General features: G+C 44.0%; 1 protein-coding gene across 8 annotated transcripts in view; it reads left to right on the forward strand.

The window, feature by feature from the left end:
- The window catches only part of POU2F1 (POU class 2 homeobox 1), a 108,558-nt gene that overhangs the window by 70,987 nt on the left and 21,597 nt on the right, over positions 1-15,974 (forward strand). For 5 of the 8 annotated variants that reach the window (XM_074322341.2, XM_074322342.2, XM_074322344.2 and 2 more), the window contains 4 exons: positions 7,462-7,562; positions 10,129-10,182; positions 11,906-12,025; positions 13,934-14,122. In XM_074322341.2, the coding sequence (XP_074178442.1) occupies positions 7,462-7,562; positions 10,129-10,182; positions 11,906-12,025; positions 13,934-14,122 (464 nt within the window). The remainder of the gene's footprint in view (positions 1-7,461; positions 7,563-10,128; positions 10,183-11,905; positions 12,026-13,933; positions 14,123-15,974) is intronic. The other 3 variants (XM_074322346.2, XM_074322345.2, XM_074322343.2) reach the window with 2 other exon arrangements.

Here is a 15,974-nt window from a genome sequence, read left to right on the forward strand (position 1 = left end):
TTATTTGTGCCGTGGCCGGCTGAGGAAATCACACTCATCGGAGAGCACAGTCAGACAGGGTTTTCTCCAAGGTGAGAGAAAGGAGCCTCAAAGACCAGGCTCCAGCGAACTTGCTCTTCTTCATACTGAGTGAAGACCCTGGGTGTTGTAACCCAGCACGAGTGTGAGAAAATGTTTCCAGATATGACACCAGTGTTTTCAGCAGAAGCCTCAGAATTTCACTGAGGAGCAGACCTCACATAACGGTCTCATCAAAACAGTGGAGCAATTGAGACTCCAGACTCAGGAGAGCTGTTTTCCCTTTGAACTTGGGTTTATCCAAGGGCCATTTCTAACGCTCTTATTGCTTTTATTATGATTATCATTGTAAGTTTATTACATATTTGATTGTGTGGACTGTATTCTGAGCTGGCCAAAGGGCTCTTACAAGCCTGAGGGTGGAAACACCACTCCCAAGTTCCCTTAGAGTTCCTTCGGAGTCCAGTGTTAAATAGTGAGTGGTCCCAGGGGACGCTGACACTGGCAGAGCCCGCAGACAGCCTCAGGGGGACGGTGGGCGGCACATGACTGTTCTCGGGGGTCTGGCAGATGTCTGTTACAGGATCTGGCCTCTAGGAGATTCTGATCACCATGAGGGGAGAAACTTGCCTGATTCTGCCCATTCAGGCATCTGGGGATTTTGTTTTTCAGGTGTTTGGGATGGGGAACTGTAATTACTAAAGCAGCAAGAATACTAAGTGGCATTTGAATCAAGAGTATACTTTTGTTGAATGAATGAGAATTGATCCTTTCACCAAGAGATAACCTAATAACAAATTTAGAATTTTAAAGATCGTATTAATTTTGATTTTATTTATAGCCAGTAGAAATTTGGGACACTGATAAGAGGATTTGTATCTAAAAGGCCGCTTTAGGCACAGAGTATGAGATGGTCTATAATTTTTTCCCCTCTCCCTTAGAGGGCAGCTTAGTTTCCTGTCGTGTCACTTTTTTGTGATTTTTTTTTCCTAACAGGCATAAAAGAATTTCCCCGCCATGTTATACTTTACATCTTGCTTGAAAGCAAAAATACTAGACGTCATTAATCTTTAAATTAGGTCTAGTATTACAGCCTCCTGGCTTAGAGCAGTGGCAGTGAAAGCTCAGGGTCAGATTTAATGAGCATTGCGGAAGGGGAGAGGCGATTGAGAGGGAGTAAAACAGGAAAGAAGGAAAGGCGTGATCTGAAGTGAATGCCTGTGTGTGGCGTGGGCCCAGGACAGGTGTGGTGCCTTCTCTGAGGAGGGAGCAGACTCCACAGTGAGGTGATGCGTTCAGCTCTGGATGTTGAATTTGGGGTACCTTGGGTGCTTGCAGGTGACGAAGTGATCCATTGAAGATAGAGAGATGTTCCTGAGGAAAGCTCCGGGCTGCTCCATGGCTGTGAAGCCTGTAGCGGGCAGAGGCTGCCAGAGAGTGCAGTGAGCCGCAGGGGTACCATGGACAGCTCTGCTCACCATTGCAGGCGGCAGCAGTGGCCCTGCCCTGCCCAGGGGGAGCCCGGCCAGCCTGCCTGTGGCCCTGCCCTGCCCAGGGGGAGCCTGGCCAGCCTGCCTGTGGCCCTGCCCTGCCCAGGGGGAGCCCGGCCAGCCTGCCTGTGGCCCTGCCCTGCCCAGGGGGAGCCCGGCCAGCCTGCCTGTGGCCCTGCCCTGCCCAGGGGCTGTTCAAGTGAAAGGAAACGTGCTGTCACACGAGCCACCCTGCTAGTGCTCAGCAGCCACAGGTGGCGAGTGGATACCGTATTGGGAAGCACACGTGTGGAACATTCCCGCCAGCACAGGAATTGCCACTGGACACACGAAAGGGCAACCACGGAGGTCAGAGTGAAGCAGACAGCAAGTTTACGGTGTTGGTGTTCAATTCCTCAGGTCCTGCAGGGAGGTCCAGACATGGGAAGCTTAAAATGTGACTTGTGGATGTGACAGGACTTACCTGTGGAAAGATTTTAGGTCAGTGACAGGGAAAGAAGTGGCTGTGGATAGAGAAACGGATGGTGGAGGAAGGGGAACGACAAACGCAGGTGACGCATGTGACGGGAGCTGTGAGCGTGGTGGTTAAGAGCTCAGACCGCCTGCCTTCAGATCCTCGTGCTTTCACGTCGTGGTTGTACCTGGGGCGAATTATTTCCCTTCCGTGCCACAGTCTTCGTGGGTGTACAGTGGAGGTAATACTAATCCATTGCGTAGACTTGATGTGTACGTGACAGCAAGGAGATGAGTGCTCTGTACCTGTTTATTATTGGGGGAGATAGTAAACAAAGGGGAGGTCGGTGGGGGAGGAGGTCAAGTGTGTTTATATGCTAAGGAGAGGACGGCTAGAGAAGGGCACCACGGTCCCCAAGGAGAAGGAAGCTGTTGCCTTCGGAGCACTGCTAGATGAAGTAGCGACTTAGAGCACAGGGTACCCGCCCCTTGTTTTTACGTTAGAGAAATGGGAGCGTGAAGGAGGTAAAGATCGATGTAGGTAATGAATATAGATAAAGAAGCTTTCGGGTAGAAGGGAAGGGAAGGAAGCGCTCTGGACAGGGTTAGGACCAGCAGCCATTAGAAATCTCCTGTGATGGCGGGAAAAGGGAGCCGGGGAATAGAGTGCAGTCAAGTCTGCACTGGATTGTTCGTCCGGATAAATAAGCGGTGTAAGAGGGGTTGGGCGCAAAGGAGCCCGGACACCAGATGAAACAGGGGGTAAAGAGTTTCACCTGAGCTTTGCAGGGGCTTCTCCGTGTTTCTAAAGAAGGCTGGGAACTGCCCCCTTAGTCTGCTGACATTTTAAAGGTAAGGATGAGTAAGGAGTATTTGACTAGGTTAGGAGGCCCGAGAAAGATGGAGCAGAGTAAATGTTTGGTGTTTTGCTTTTTGTTTGTTTGTGTGTGTGTGTGTGTGTGTGTGTGTGTGTGTGTGTTTGTTTTTTGCCAACAAAAATGTTACTACGACATTAGAATTTTAGCATAGGGATTTGCTGCTTTTCGTGGTCCTCAAAGTATTCCCTTTAGGTGACATGTTTAAGTTATTTGAAAAAGACTTGGCCTCAATAGCTGCTAGGTCACGAGTCATCCGTTTTTCTATAGTTGAGAGTGAAGTTCATAAAAATCTGTTTTAATAGCACCTTGCATCCAGGTAGACTTAATACTTCAATAGACATTAACCATTCATAGAGCTCTTGCCGTGCGTCACTGACGTGCTGTCATCCACAGGGGAACGGCAGAGCATTTCTACAACATAAACGCTTCCTGAGGACATGAAGACCGTGCAGTACAACAGCTGTGGACAGTTTTAGCACATGGCATCCTCATCCACCTTGTAGATGATCTGCAGCCTCCGTTTTTATTAAACTTGCTTTTGTAGTAACGAGCTTTTTAAGTGGTTCTCCTTCTGGAGCGCCATTATCCCAGGTTCCTCCCATTTTACGATGGCTCACTTGAAAAAGGGTCATGTGCGCACGTGCCCACACACACATGGGCTAAGTGTTCCTGGGAGATCTTTTTGCTGTTATTTGTTATGGTTGCTTGACTCTGGGAACTTCCACAAATTCATGTGGAATTTGTGCTTGCTTATCAAGGTAATGTAGTGACAGGCCCAGATATTGTCATTATTTACTGAGGGCGCCTGAAATTTAGGCTAGTCTTGGTAAACTTCACTTTGCCTTAAATTTACAGACAACTAGAAATGTGTGGGGAAAAACCATTTTTTCTTTATTAGATAGGTTTAATTGAAGTAGAAGTATATACTATGATTTTCATTATAAAGGGGACAGTACAATCCAGTATACAGCTGCTGAGTGATGAATGATAGCTCTTCACAAACTCCGTGTCCCAGAACCTCTCATTCAGGGAACTGTGATTTTTATTTTCACACAGTTCCACTGCGGTGAGTCTCACACGACTTGGCCTGTAGCAGATTTTAAGTGGCCAATCAGACAGGCGAGGCCCGCTACTACTGGCAAGTGAACCAATGGGGCGGCAGGACTGGTGCTGTCAGATTTATCCTGGAGCTGCAGATTCGTTTTTGGTTTTGTTTTAGTTGAGTTGAAATGCATATAATGTAAAACTAACCATGTGAATAGTTCAGTGGCGTTTGGTACATTCAGTGTTGTGCAACCACCACTTCTAAAATGTTTTCAGCATCCCGAAAGGAAACCTCGCACCCACGAAGCAGTTGCTGTCCGTTTTCCCCTCTGCAGGCCCCAGCAGCCGCCTGTCTGTTGTTTCTGTGGACATTTCATCTAGATGGAGTCATAACAGCGTGTGGGCTTTCATGTCTGACTTCATCACTTAGTCTAAGTTCGTGAGGCTCGCGTCTGTTGTAGCCCATGTCCGCGCTGCCTGCCTTTCTGTGGCTGAATGACACTCCATGGCGTCTTGTGTCCCATGTGTTTATCCGGCCCTGTGTCGGGGGGCATTTGGGTTGTTTCCACATCGGGGCTCTTATGACCAGTGCCACCGTGAGTCACGGCCAAGGATTTGTGAACCTGATTTCAGCTCCTGTGGGAGTTTGCCTCGCAGTGGACTCGGGTCACAGCTGCGTTTGATGCTTTGAGGAACCAGCCACAGCAGCAGGACGGACCATCGTACAGTGGCCAAGGGGTCCAGTTTCCCTACAGCCTTGTCAAAACTTGTGATTCCCCCCCCCCCCCCCCGTTAACAGCCATTCTAATGGGTTGAATAATACAGACTTTTAAAGTAGCAGCTCTACCCATTTTTCCTCAGGAAATAATGCTAGAAACGGAATCCCTCCTCCTTTTTCTAGCAGCACCGTTGTAGCTGTCTGATGTCTGATTTGAGCCCCTCCTCTTCCCTCCTTGTCACTTTCCCTTTTTTCTCTCTTTTTACCCACCTTCTCCTTTTCTTTTGCATCTAAGAAAGAAATGCCATTTCCATTGTCTTCTCCTCACTTAATGATTCCTTGCATAGACATAGAGACAAACTGTGTGACTGTAAGATAGTGAAACCTCTGTATGTGGCTTCTAGAAGTGACCCTGATGACCTTTTACTTCATACTAGTTTCTCACTACTTGACACAAGCACGTACTCTTTTAATTTCATTAACTGTATGTCTAAATAGTTCTATAGTTTCCTGTTTATGGGAAACTTTAGGGAAAAAATGGAAGAGAACCATCACCATGAGATTTTAAGGAGCTGAAATATGTATACGCGCTCCTTGTATAATTAGCTCAAGGAAAAGTGATGTATTTGCTAGAAATTAGTGAGGAGGTGTAATGGCAGGAGTCAGCACCTTTTAGAAATACTGCGTTAAGGTTCTAGCTTGTGCGCTGTGTGTGCGCACACACGGGCGGGAACAAGAATTTGGGGTCACTAAAACCGTATTACAGACGTGAACCCCCTGATGTCATTGGTGAAGAGACAGAGATTAAGGAATCTTAAATGAATTGCTCAAGGTGTCAGACTAGAAGAGCCAGGACGAGGAATGGATCCCCTGGTTCTGTCTAATCACTTACAGCAGAGAGAGGTAAAATTAGGAGAGCAAAAATGTGTTATCAACTAAGAATGGCTATAAGAGAAAAGAAGGTTGAAGATAAGAGGGCACCAACAGATGTCAAGTCGGGAGCTAGAGAGGCAGTTAGAAAAGTAGAAAAAAGTCCCTCACAACTAGTGCGCCTCAGGAGCCGGCGAAGAGAAAGCTACAGGGCGGGCTAGTTTAGTCCTGTCCACGGTGCAGAAAAGAGAAGGAAGGTCTGAGAAAGAAATGAACCCAAAGAGAGTAGAGGAAAGGCAATACTAAACATAAGACCGAAAATTAATAAACAGGAACAAAATACATAATAGAAACACCAACTTGGTTCTTTCAAAAGAATCATATAACTTACAAACCTATGTTAAAATGGAAAATAAGAGATGGAACAAATAATTTGAGGATAACAAAAAAGGCATAATTGAAAAGTGCTACAGGTACTAAAAAGGGAATACACTGTGAACCAATAAAATTCATACCAATAAAATTAAAACTTAGAAATAGATAACTCTAGAAAATATAACTTACCAAGACTGACTCAAGAAGAAACAGAAAACCCAAAGAGTCCCATAGCATTTGAAGAAATTGAATTAATAAGTAAAAATCCTCCCCAAAGTGAAAAGCCTAGACAATTTTACCTGGTTCACTCCCCAAAATCTAAGGAAAAATAATTCCAATTATTGTACAACTTTTTCCAGAGTTTAGGGTGGTGGGAGAACACATCATTCTTTCTACGAGGCCAGCAAAACCAAACCTAACAAAGTATGAAAAAGGAAGAAAACACAAGCCAGTTTTATTCATAAACATATATGGAAATATTCTAAGTAATAATAGCAAAAATAATCTAATAAGATAAAATATTGGACTCACTCCAGGAATGCAAGGTTGGTTTGGAGTTTTAAAAAAAAGTCAATTAATATGATTTGCCATGTATGTTAAAGAGGAAAAAATCATATAATCATCTCAAAGGATGCAGAAAAAGCCCCAGATAAAATTCAATATCCATGTATGATAAAAATTGTAGGTTGCGAAATAAAGAGAAACTTCCTTAACTTGATAAAGAGTGAGAGGAAATGGAAGGGCGGTACCACAGACCTGTGTCACGATGATTCTCGCACTTCTTGTAGAAAGTATTTGGGTTGTTTCTAAATAATAGCTGGGTGTGATAATTTGAGAATAACGTGTTATATACCTTAGAATAATGTATTTCTGGGTATTAGGGTGGTATGTCTTCCCATAAGTTAGTCCTATTCTAACCTCAGATCATAGCATAAGTGGTTAAAAAGCACTGGCTTTAACGTTTAGAAAATTATAATTATAGCAGAGCCCTTGCTAGGTAGAAATATGAAGCAATCTATGTTTAGGATTGAAGAAATTAGTAAAATGATTTTGTTTATCATGTAAACGGTTGCTTTTGCCAGCAGGTTGTCATTTATTAAAGCATTTCATTTAAGAGTAAGTCTGTCTTACTCTTGTCGAAGTTGCCAGTGACTGGCTTCTGTCCCAACCAAATGTCGAGAAGGGCCAGGCTAGAGAACCTCGGGGCCACCTGGAGCACCGCGTCTCTGTTCTGAGCAGCCGGGACATGATGACGGTCTCTTCCTTCCTGGAGCCACCTGAAGTGTCAGGCTCGCCTGACCCGCCCTTCCAGGCACTGCAGTCACTGTTGAGTTCTCTAGCACTGTCCTCTGACTGTACTTCCCGACTTATATTTTTGTCTCTGGGTCTAAGCTTAATTAACAAGTTTGTGTACTAGTCCTGCAGCCCTGCCTTTAGAAGAGAAGTCATTTTGCTGTATTTCCTCTTTCTTTTGAATCCCTTCTCCTCCTTGGAGGTACCTACAAAAGTGCTTATACAAAACTAGTGCCCGATAAATATTGGTAACTGACGTCTCGGGCTTCATTTCAGTTGCATTTGTGTTTTTAAGAGGTGGGTTATTTTGCTTGCTTTGCAGGCACACAAACCAATGGTCTGGACTTTCAGAAGCAACCTGTGCCCGTTGGAGGAGCTATCTCAACAGCCCAGGCCCAGGCTTTCTTTGGACATCTCCACCAGGTAGCGTTCCGCTCGGCCATGAGTGCAAGTGAACAGTGGAGGCGTGGGGCCGGGGCTGGGGAGCTGTCCTCCGAATGTGGGGCTTTCTAAGCTGATGAAGCCTGGTGCTAAGCGCATCGCAGTATGTCATTCTGAATGGCTAGTATAGACTCCTGTCGCTTAGTTGGCTGGGGAGCTTTCACCCACAGCTACGTGAACATGAACAGGTTCTGGATTGGATGGAATGTGTGTAACAACGGGGTTGCTGTTTCTGTAAGTGTGTGTCTATGGTCGGAAATTACAAAATCCCCCAAATGATGTAGCCACCACCGCCTGAGACCTGCCTCGTAAGGCTCTCAGCTCAGTCTCATATCCCTCCTTTACAACAGTTGCAAACCATTTCGACGTGGGCAAAATGGTCAGAGCCTTTGCTTGACTGTTTCTATGTGATTTTACTTAAATCATGATGTTTCTGGTTAAAAGTTTATTGAGGAGCAGGATGTTTACAAGCCTTAAAGTATCTCCTCACAGATTACTCACTAATTAAAAGAGGAAGAAAGCTGCCTTTGCAGTGGGCAAATCTGAAATACTACCTTAATCAAATGATCAAATTTAATATCCCGGTAATGGGACAAGGTGATGTATATATCCTGTCAAAAAGATGTAACCTCAATCATGAGAACAAAATCAAACGAACTCAATGAGGGGCCTTCTATAAAACAGCTGGTCTCTACTCTTCAAAAATGTCAATATCATTTAAGACAAAGACAGCTGAGGAATTGCTCCGGAATGAAGAAGATTAAATAGACATGACAGCTAAATGCAACGTGTGGACTGGATTGTGGATCAGAAAAAATTAGCAACTTACCTCCTTTCCGTCTTTGGGCCTGAAACTCTTCCCTCTGGCTCTGGTGACTTCTTAGCTTTCAGGTCTCAGACATAAGCTTTCCAGATAGCCCTCCCTGATTACACTGCATCTGAAATGTTCCCCCTAGGTCTCTGGCTTTTTTTGTTTTGGGTTTTCATTTTTGAGGGTTCTTATCTACTAACAGAGCTATCGAGGTGTTGTTTAATTGAGGTAGAATTGGTATAACATGATATAGTTTCAGGTGTACACCATTGTAATTCAACATCTGTGTGCACTGCAAAGGATCAACACCAAAGTCTAGTTAGCGTCTCTCACCACGGTTGACCCCCTTCCCCTCTGGTAACCACCAGTCTGTTCTCTGTATCTATGAGTTTGTTTGGAGGACTGTCACTTTTAAATAGAGGACATTAGCAATCAGTTAAATATTAGCTCTGAACTTTGTTCTGAGCTCCATAGCAATACTAATGGTTAACTTCAGGAAGTCTTGATGCTTTGTGATATATCCGAAATGGAACTCCTGCCTTCCTGTTAATGACGCTACCATTTTCCAGTCTTCCAGATTTGAACCCTGGAGTAATTCATGACTCTTTTTTTCTTTATCTATATTCAATCAGTTCTCAGGGTGGATGTAATACCTTGCAGTACCTTTCATGTTTCCGACTTTCTTTTCCCACTGCTGCCATTCGAGTTTAGGCTGCCACTTACTCTACCCCAGCTTGTATTCTCTCTCACCCTACTCAGTCTTCCTTTGTTTTCAGGACATTGACATATTTGAAGAGTACAAACCAGTTATTTTGTAAAGTGTCACTCAGTTCAGGTTTGTCTGATGTTCTGTCCCAAGCAGATCCAGGTTTCTTTTGATAGGAAAACAGCATGATTCATGCTGATGTCTTCTTAGTGCCTCAGACAAGTAGGCACTTGTGTCCTACTGGTGACTTTAACTTGTAGGTTTGTCTTCCAGGTTTCCTAGAATAAAGTGACTGTTTTACCCTCTGTAGTGAATAAGTATCTATAGAGAGATCGTTGAGAATATGTAAATATCATGTGACTCCTCACGTTGCACCATGAGCTAGAGTGCCTGTTGGTGACACTTGCCTGAATCAGTTCTTGCCATGGTTGCCAAATGGTGATCCTTATTTGAATATAACCGTGTTTTCAACTTTCTGAATGTATGAAATGTATTAAATATTTTGACACACTTTTCATGTGTGGTTTATTGGACAGTCTTTATTTCAGCCAGGAGTTTTGAGTTATGATTATAACTTAGGACTTGACTACGTAGGTGTGTATATATGTAAAATTTTTACTCTGGTGTATACATGGACATTTTGAAATTAGAATGAGATAATTCTGATAGTTTATAGTGATAAAAATGTAAGTAGCTTGTTTTTATGTGTTCTTTAGCACAATGTGGAAGATGAATTAAGTTTTTATCATCTAAGTATCCTGTGAATACAAGGAGGAAAGTCTGAGCAAGTGTGGCATGCCCAATGACGCTGATTTCGTGTAGGAAAACATCTTGAAAAAGAAATGTTAAAATTTTCCGGAGGGACTACGAGCTTGTCTGTAACGTTTGACCCCACAAGATAAAGCTCTCTGGGTTTTCAGTTCTAGTGCAGTGATGTCCACTTAGAGGCATTTGCAGCACTTGCTGGTGACAGACAGCCCTGCTGCTGGGTGTCAGCAGTGCTAGACTGTAACTGCCCTCATCGCTTACAGGTCCAGCTCGCTGGGACCAGTGTGCAGGCTGCCACGCAGTCTCTAAATGCACAGGTGAGTGGGCGTGGTGCTCAGAAGTGGTTTTTCTGTTTATTTTTCCCATATTGTTCTCATTTTCTCTAATGAGCATGCAATAATTTTATAATTGGAAACACTTAGGAGTATTACCTTTTTTATTACTGATTCTCATGAAGATCCAAATAATGGTCACCGTTGCCATTAATGAAGATGAATTTTATATTATGCTGCTGGGAATGGTCAAAGGTGAACCAAGGAAGATCTGCTTCCCAAGTTTTACATGTAACTCCAGGAAAAATGTTTCTAAGTCACACAGCTGTGACAGACACCTAAACACGAAGCCAAATAATGTCTTAAATGCCCTTTCGTTTCCCAGTGTCTTATTTCTCATTTCCATGTCTTAGAGAAACGTAGTGCCGAGGAGCGAGCCTGGACTGAGACAGGTTGTAGGTCTGAGTTGTCTTCTGCGCTAACTAGCTGTGTGACCTTTGGCAAGTCAGTTAACCTCCTGGGGCTCACGTGTTCCTATCTGTGTTTAAGTGGGACGTTTAGAGGATCGCCAGGGCTCTTCTCTGCTCTAAAAGGTTAAGATTGTAAGGATTGTAATGAAACCTGTTTATAGATATCGATGGGCTTCAGACAGTCAAAATTCTAAAACAAAACTTAAATCTGGCTCCATTGTTTCTACGAGCCATGTGGCAAAACATGCCAAGTTCAAGTATCGTGCGTGACTCCTTCATATTTCAGTCCACCTGCTGCTTCCTTTCATTAGAGTGTTTAGGTAACTAGCAGTCCAGAGGGAAAAACAGTATTCTGGAAGATTGATTGCAGAGTTGCTAATGACTAAAGACCTGGGTTGAGCATTCCATGAAACCCAGTGGAATATGGACCTAGTAACACATGGAAACAAGAAGAGAAAAGAAAAGGAGATAATGTGACCTTCCTTTCTGAGGGAGAGGAGGCGGAAAATTGCCTTGGTTGCCATGGTAACCTTTCATCCCTTAGAGAGATGTTGGCAAACAGGCTGTATCCCCAGTGCAGAGTGTTTACAGTCCTGCCCTGTGATTACCTCTCACTGACTGGCAGAGTTAATCAGAGCCTTTATGTTAATTAGCCTTGCTGCAGTCCCCAAAACAGGTGGTGGGAAATATGCAAATCTATGCAGAACATTTATGCTCTGCATAACCAGTGTTAATTACCATAAAATTTTCTCTCAGTGTGCCTTCCAGGAGTGAGTTCTCTTTCCCTCTTGACTGCAGCATTTTCCCTCTAAGCTTGTGTGTTACTTGATGGAAGATGCTAAATTAACAAGTTTTTAAAACATTAGATGATACATCTTATAGTCCAGTAACCCCCTCTCTGAGAGGGTATGTAAGTTTCACACCTACCACCAAAGCCTGTAGAATCCTGGGCTGGGTGGAGGCCTGATGTGGAGAGGAATTGAGTGTGTGCTGTTTCCTGACTTCTGATTCCCAGAGTTGAGCGTTTGGATTCATTCCGGTGATTTGTGGAGGACCAAGTTATTTTTTCTTCTTAAAAATGATAATTGCAGCTTTGCTGGTGTTGAAACAAAATAACTGAAAACTTAAATTGTAGAGTTAGGAAAATACTAAGATTTATAAGGAAAAGAGTGAAATCAGAAAGCTCACGACTGAATAAGTTCATATTTTAAATGATTCTTGAAATATGGAGTTATAAGTACATTTCTTTTAATCAACTATTTGAAATCTCTTTATACCCCTCCCCCCACACACCTCAGTCTAAGTCTAATGAAGAACCGGGGGATTTACAGCAGCCAAGCCAGCCTTCCCAGCAGCCTTCAGTGCAGGCAGCCATCCCCCAGACCCAGCTTATGCTGGCTGGAGGACAGATAACCGGGGTAAGTTTTTACTGAGACAATTGTAATGAACTTTCTGTGTCCCAACTGCCGTCGGCCAGTATCTGATTAGAACTCTGCTGTTGCCGACACTAACTGGCATACCTGGCACTGTTTTGTCTTTAAGGAACTTTCCACACTGCAGGCAGCTCTGCAAAAGGAACTGTCTTTGTCTTGAGTTTCGGGTACCTTTTCTTACAACTGCAGACGCGCAGGGTAAACTGCAGAGTTGTGTAAGGCCCCGTTGCAGCTGTTGCCTGGCCACGCGGTGGAGCCATCATCCCCTGGCTCAGATCCCTGCACTGATGAAACTGTGCTTGTCGGTTTGCAGTTACAGCATCACTGCAGAGCGCAACTTAAAGAATGGGTTATGCCGACAGAAGGAAAACATTTTAAGTTACTGTGTGATGTGCCAAAGTGAAACTTCTCTTCTCACACCCTGACCCTGCCGTTTACTGTCTGGGTTCATTCATCTCCCTGTGTCCCTTCATTTCCATGGAGATGTCAATAATACTTGTGCCACAGTGTTGTTATAAAGATTCTGAGTACTAATGTTATATGTGGAACTCACAGAACAGTGCTTGGCACATAGCAGTCTATAAATGTCATTTACTTTTCATTGGCAATAAATTGGCCTATGTGAATATATTGAGCTTTTAACTTTTCAGCTGTTAAAAAGTTAACTTAACCTTTTTTGCTCTAAGACCCATTCAAAATATTTTTCCAACACTGAAAATTTGTCTAGTAAATTACCTTTTTGGGGAGAATTGGGGAGTGGTAAGAAAGAGTTATTTATTAATTAATTAACATCACATCAACCCACAACATTTTTTATATCCTTCATTTCAGTTGAGTACGTTTTAGCAGTCGAATGCTCTTTTAAGAGTTATTACAAAATCCCATTAGTAGAGATTAATATACGTTTATATATTCATAAAAGATTTATAAACATATCTGAAGGGTATTGTTTTTGAATGCTTTGATTTTGATTCTTATGTCTCCATGACACAACTTGTATTGGACCCTTTAGATGGAGAGTGTGCCACTCACTGAGTGTACTTGCACTTCAGAATATTACAGGATTCCTTGTTGTTTGTTCAGAACATGTCACCAAAAGGAAGGTAGAATACACTTATACTAAGTGTGTTTTAAATAAATCGCATTATGAAAGCAAGTTTCAGTCTCCTCTAAATACGTTTCCTATGTTACTGTTTGAGTTTTGTTTTGAGTGACAAGTGTCTACAATAGTGAGCAAGACACTTGGGATCCCAGGTTTTTGTGGCTGGAGCTTTTATTAAACCTGGGCATTAGGAAACATTCGCATGTAAAGAGAGGGGCTGTCACCACCGTTTTCACTTAGATAATGTGTCTGAAAGAGGATGTGAAGTTGCAGAGACTCAATACTTCCAATAGCAGGAAAAGACCGTTGGGGAGGGGGCTGTAGGGAGACCTGGAAAGGGAACAAGTGGAGCTCAGATTCTGTGGTCATATCTTACAGCATAATGGGACTGAGGGAGGGAGGGCATAGGGCAGGGATTCGTGCTCCATCCTTTTGTGGGCGGGGCCAGCACCCAAGGTCCTCATCCCTCTGCCTAATCACTTGCTGTTCTGTTGGGTGTACATTTCTCTTCATATCCTGTCGCATTGATTCTTCTTCTTACGCACTAGTTAATTACTTTTTTGCCTGAGCCTTAAGGCCCTGGACAAGCTTGAATGATTAAGTCCAACGTGAGGGCCGCCATTTTCATTTAAATGTTCTGCTGGTGATGGTAGCTTGATTGCCCTGAACACTGAGCCTCCTGCGAAGCACGTGAAGGTGGTAGCCCAGGTCTACCACCACTTGAGTTGCCTGCTTGCGTCCGGGCCCTTCTCCTTTAATCCTTTCCAACTGTTTGTCCTAATTTTGTGTAGCTCACTTTGACGCCAGCCCAGCAACAGTTGCTGCTGCAGCAGGCGCAGGCGCAGGCACAGCTGCTGGCCGCCGCGGTGCAGCAGCATTCCGCCAGCCAGCAACACAGCGCCGCCGGGGCCACCATCTCAGCCTCCGCCGCCACGCCCATGACGCAGATCCCCCTGTCTCAGCCCATACAGATCGCACAGGTGAGTGAGTAACTCAGAGCTGGGGCAGGAAGTGAGGAGGAGACGGCAGCTTCTCCTTAATAGTAAACCCACTTTCTGATTGTCAGCGCAGGCCCTTAGAGGGCTGAGCAGCTGTGGATCAGTGAGGTAAGCGGTGCCTTTCTTACCACTGAACTGGAGAGAACACATCTGTTTGCATATTTCAGTTGATGTTATGAACACATAAGTGATTATTTGAAGAACTGACTGTTTATATTAGTGACAATTCTTGAATAATTAGCTGGCATATTTCTGAAGCGGGAGATTACTGTATTTATTGTAATTAGCTAATTACGGCAGGCATGGGCTCTTTCATGGGCCCTGCATGAATGTTGTCACCCATGTGAGAGGCGGCGAGTCATCTCCGCTGCACAGTGATTCGTTTTGAGCAGAACTGCATTTGAATGTTGTTTGGTTACAGTTTCCACTTTTATGGCAAAGTATCTGGAGATAATGACAATTTATATAAGAGGCATAGACAATGCCACCAAGGAAGAAAAGTACGTGAAACCCGTCATCCCCAGGACAGGAACGCCGATAAGGAGTCACGTCAGTCAATCTGTGGAGAGTTATTCTGAGTCGAGTGCAGACAGTTGTTCTCATCCCCCGAGAGGACTCAGAAACGGACTTCAATGGCAGCTGGCGTCTGACGAGACGTTAGAAAAGAGCCAATTAACTATCAGCGTAAGGAATAGATGTCAGACTGATCTTTATGATTATTACATACCGTCCATATCAAGAGAATGTTTTTATTTCATCCATTTTCTTCATCACCAAATAAATGTTTTTAGTGCCTCAGCTATGAAACCCTTTGTGGGGACAGAGTCCCAGAGAGCAGTTTCCAGGCTCTCGGCCTCACGTGGAAAGGTGCTGGCTCGGGTAGTAGATGGCCATCCGCCATAATCAGATGCCCATCCGCTGTGGCTGGGTGGCCATCAGCTGTTACCGGTTAGCCATTAGCCACTAATATAACGACCGTGGCTACGCTAGGGGGTGGGTTGGTTGACAGAGAAGCGGACGGCAGATGACACAGTTAGCTAGCGTAGTTAGCAAGTGCGGATTGCGGCTAGCAAGTGTGGTTAGCAAGCGGATTGCGGATCGTGTGGATCCTACTGTGTCTCGCCCAGCGGCCAGTGAGACTCGGGTGCAGGAAGACCCCTGGTTGGGGTACTGGGGGTGTTTGCTTTTGTGTCTCGACGAGCCGCCATCAAGAATATAGTGAGTGGTATGACTCCCCTATCCATGGCTCCGTGGGTGTCCCTTTTTGGCCTCAGTATGTCCTGCGTTCTTGTGCGGGGAGCAGGACCAGAGACCCTGCATTACACCCTTGTTGATATTACTTTAATAAAATAATATACATGAAAGCACACTGAAAATTATAAAACACTAGGCCAGTGCAAGGTGCTGTTTATAAGTTGTGGATCAGATCTTTATATGGATAAGTTTAAAAAATCTTTACACTGATTTCTCAGTTGAGTTAGATAGGCTGGTGCCAAATTTCATGAATGATTATAGATATTTTAATTTATTCATGCAAATTCAGACAGCACTCTCAGTCAATAATTGATTGAAAAAATCAATCAATTATTTAAAAACTCAACATTCTTTTCTCACTTGATTTTTTAAAAAAGTCCATACTAGTCTCTATGTGTTAAAAACCACAACTATAGTCATTTATTCTGTGGGAGTTTTAAGTAACTATTGAAAATTTAGCTCAGTAAGTCATGACACAATCTGTAGCAGCTCCAGGTTTCATCACAGGCGGCATGAAACACACCAGCACACATCCTGTTCAGAGTGTGTAAGAGTGTAAAGCACCGACCCTTCTTTCTTT

The sequence above is a fragment of the Rhinolophus sinicus genome, chromosome 11 (genome assembly GCF_057876585.1).
Source record: "Rhinolophus sinicus isolate RSI-liver-muscle chromosome 11, RSI-T2T, whole genome shotgun sequence".
Lineage (NCBI taxonomy): Eukaryota > Metazoa > Chordata > Mammalia > Chiroptera > Rhinolophidae > Rhinolophus > Rhinolophus sinicus.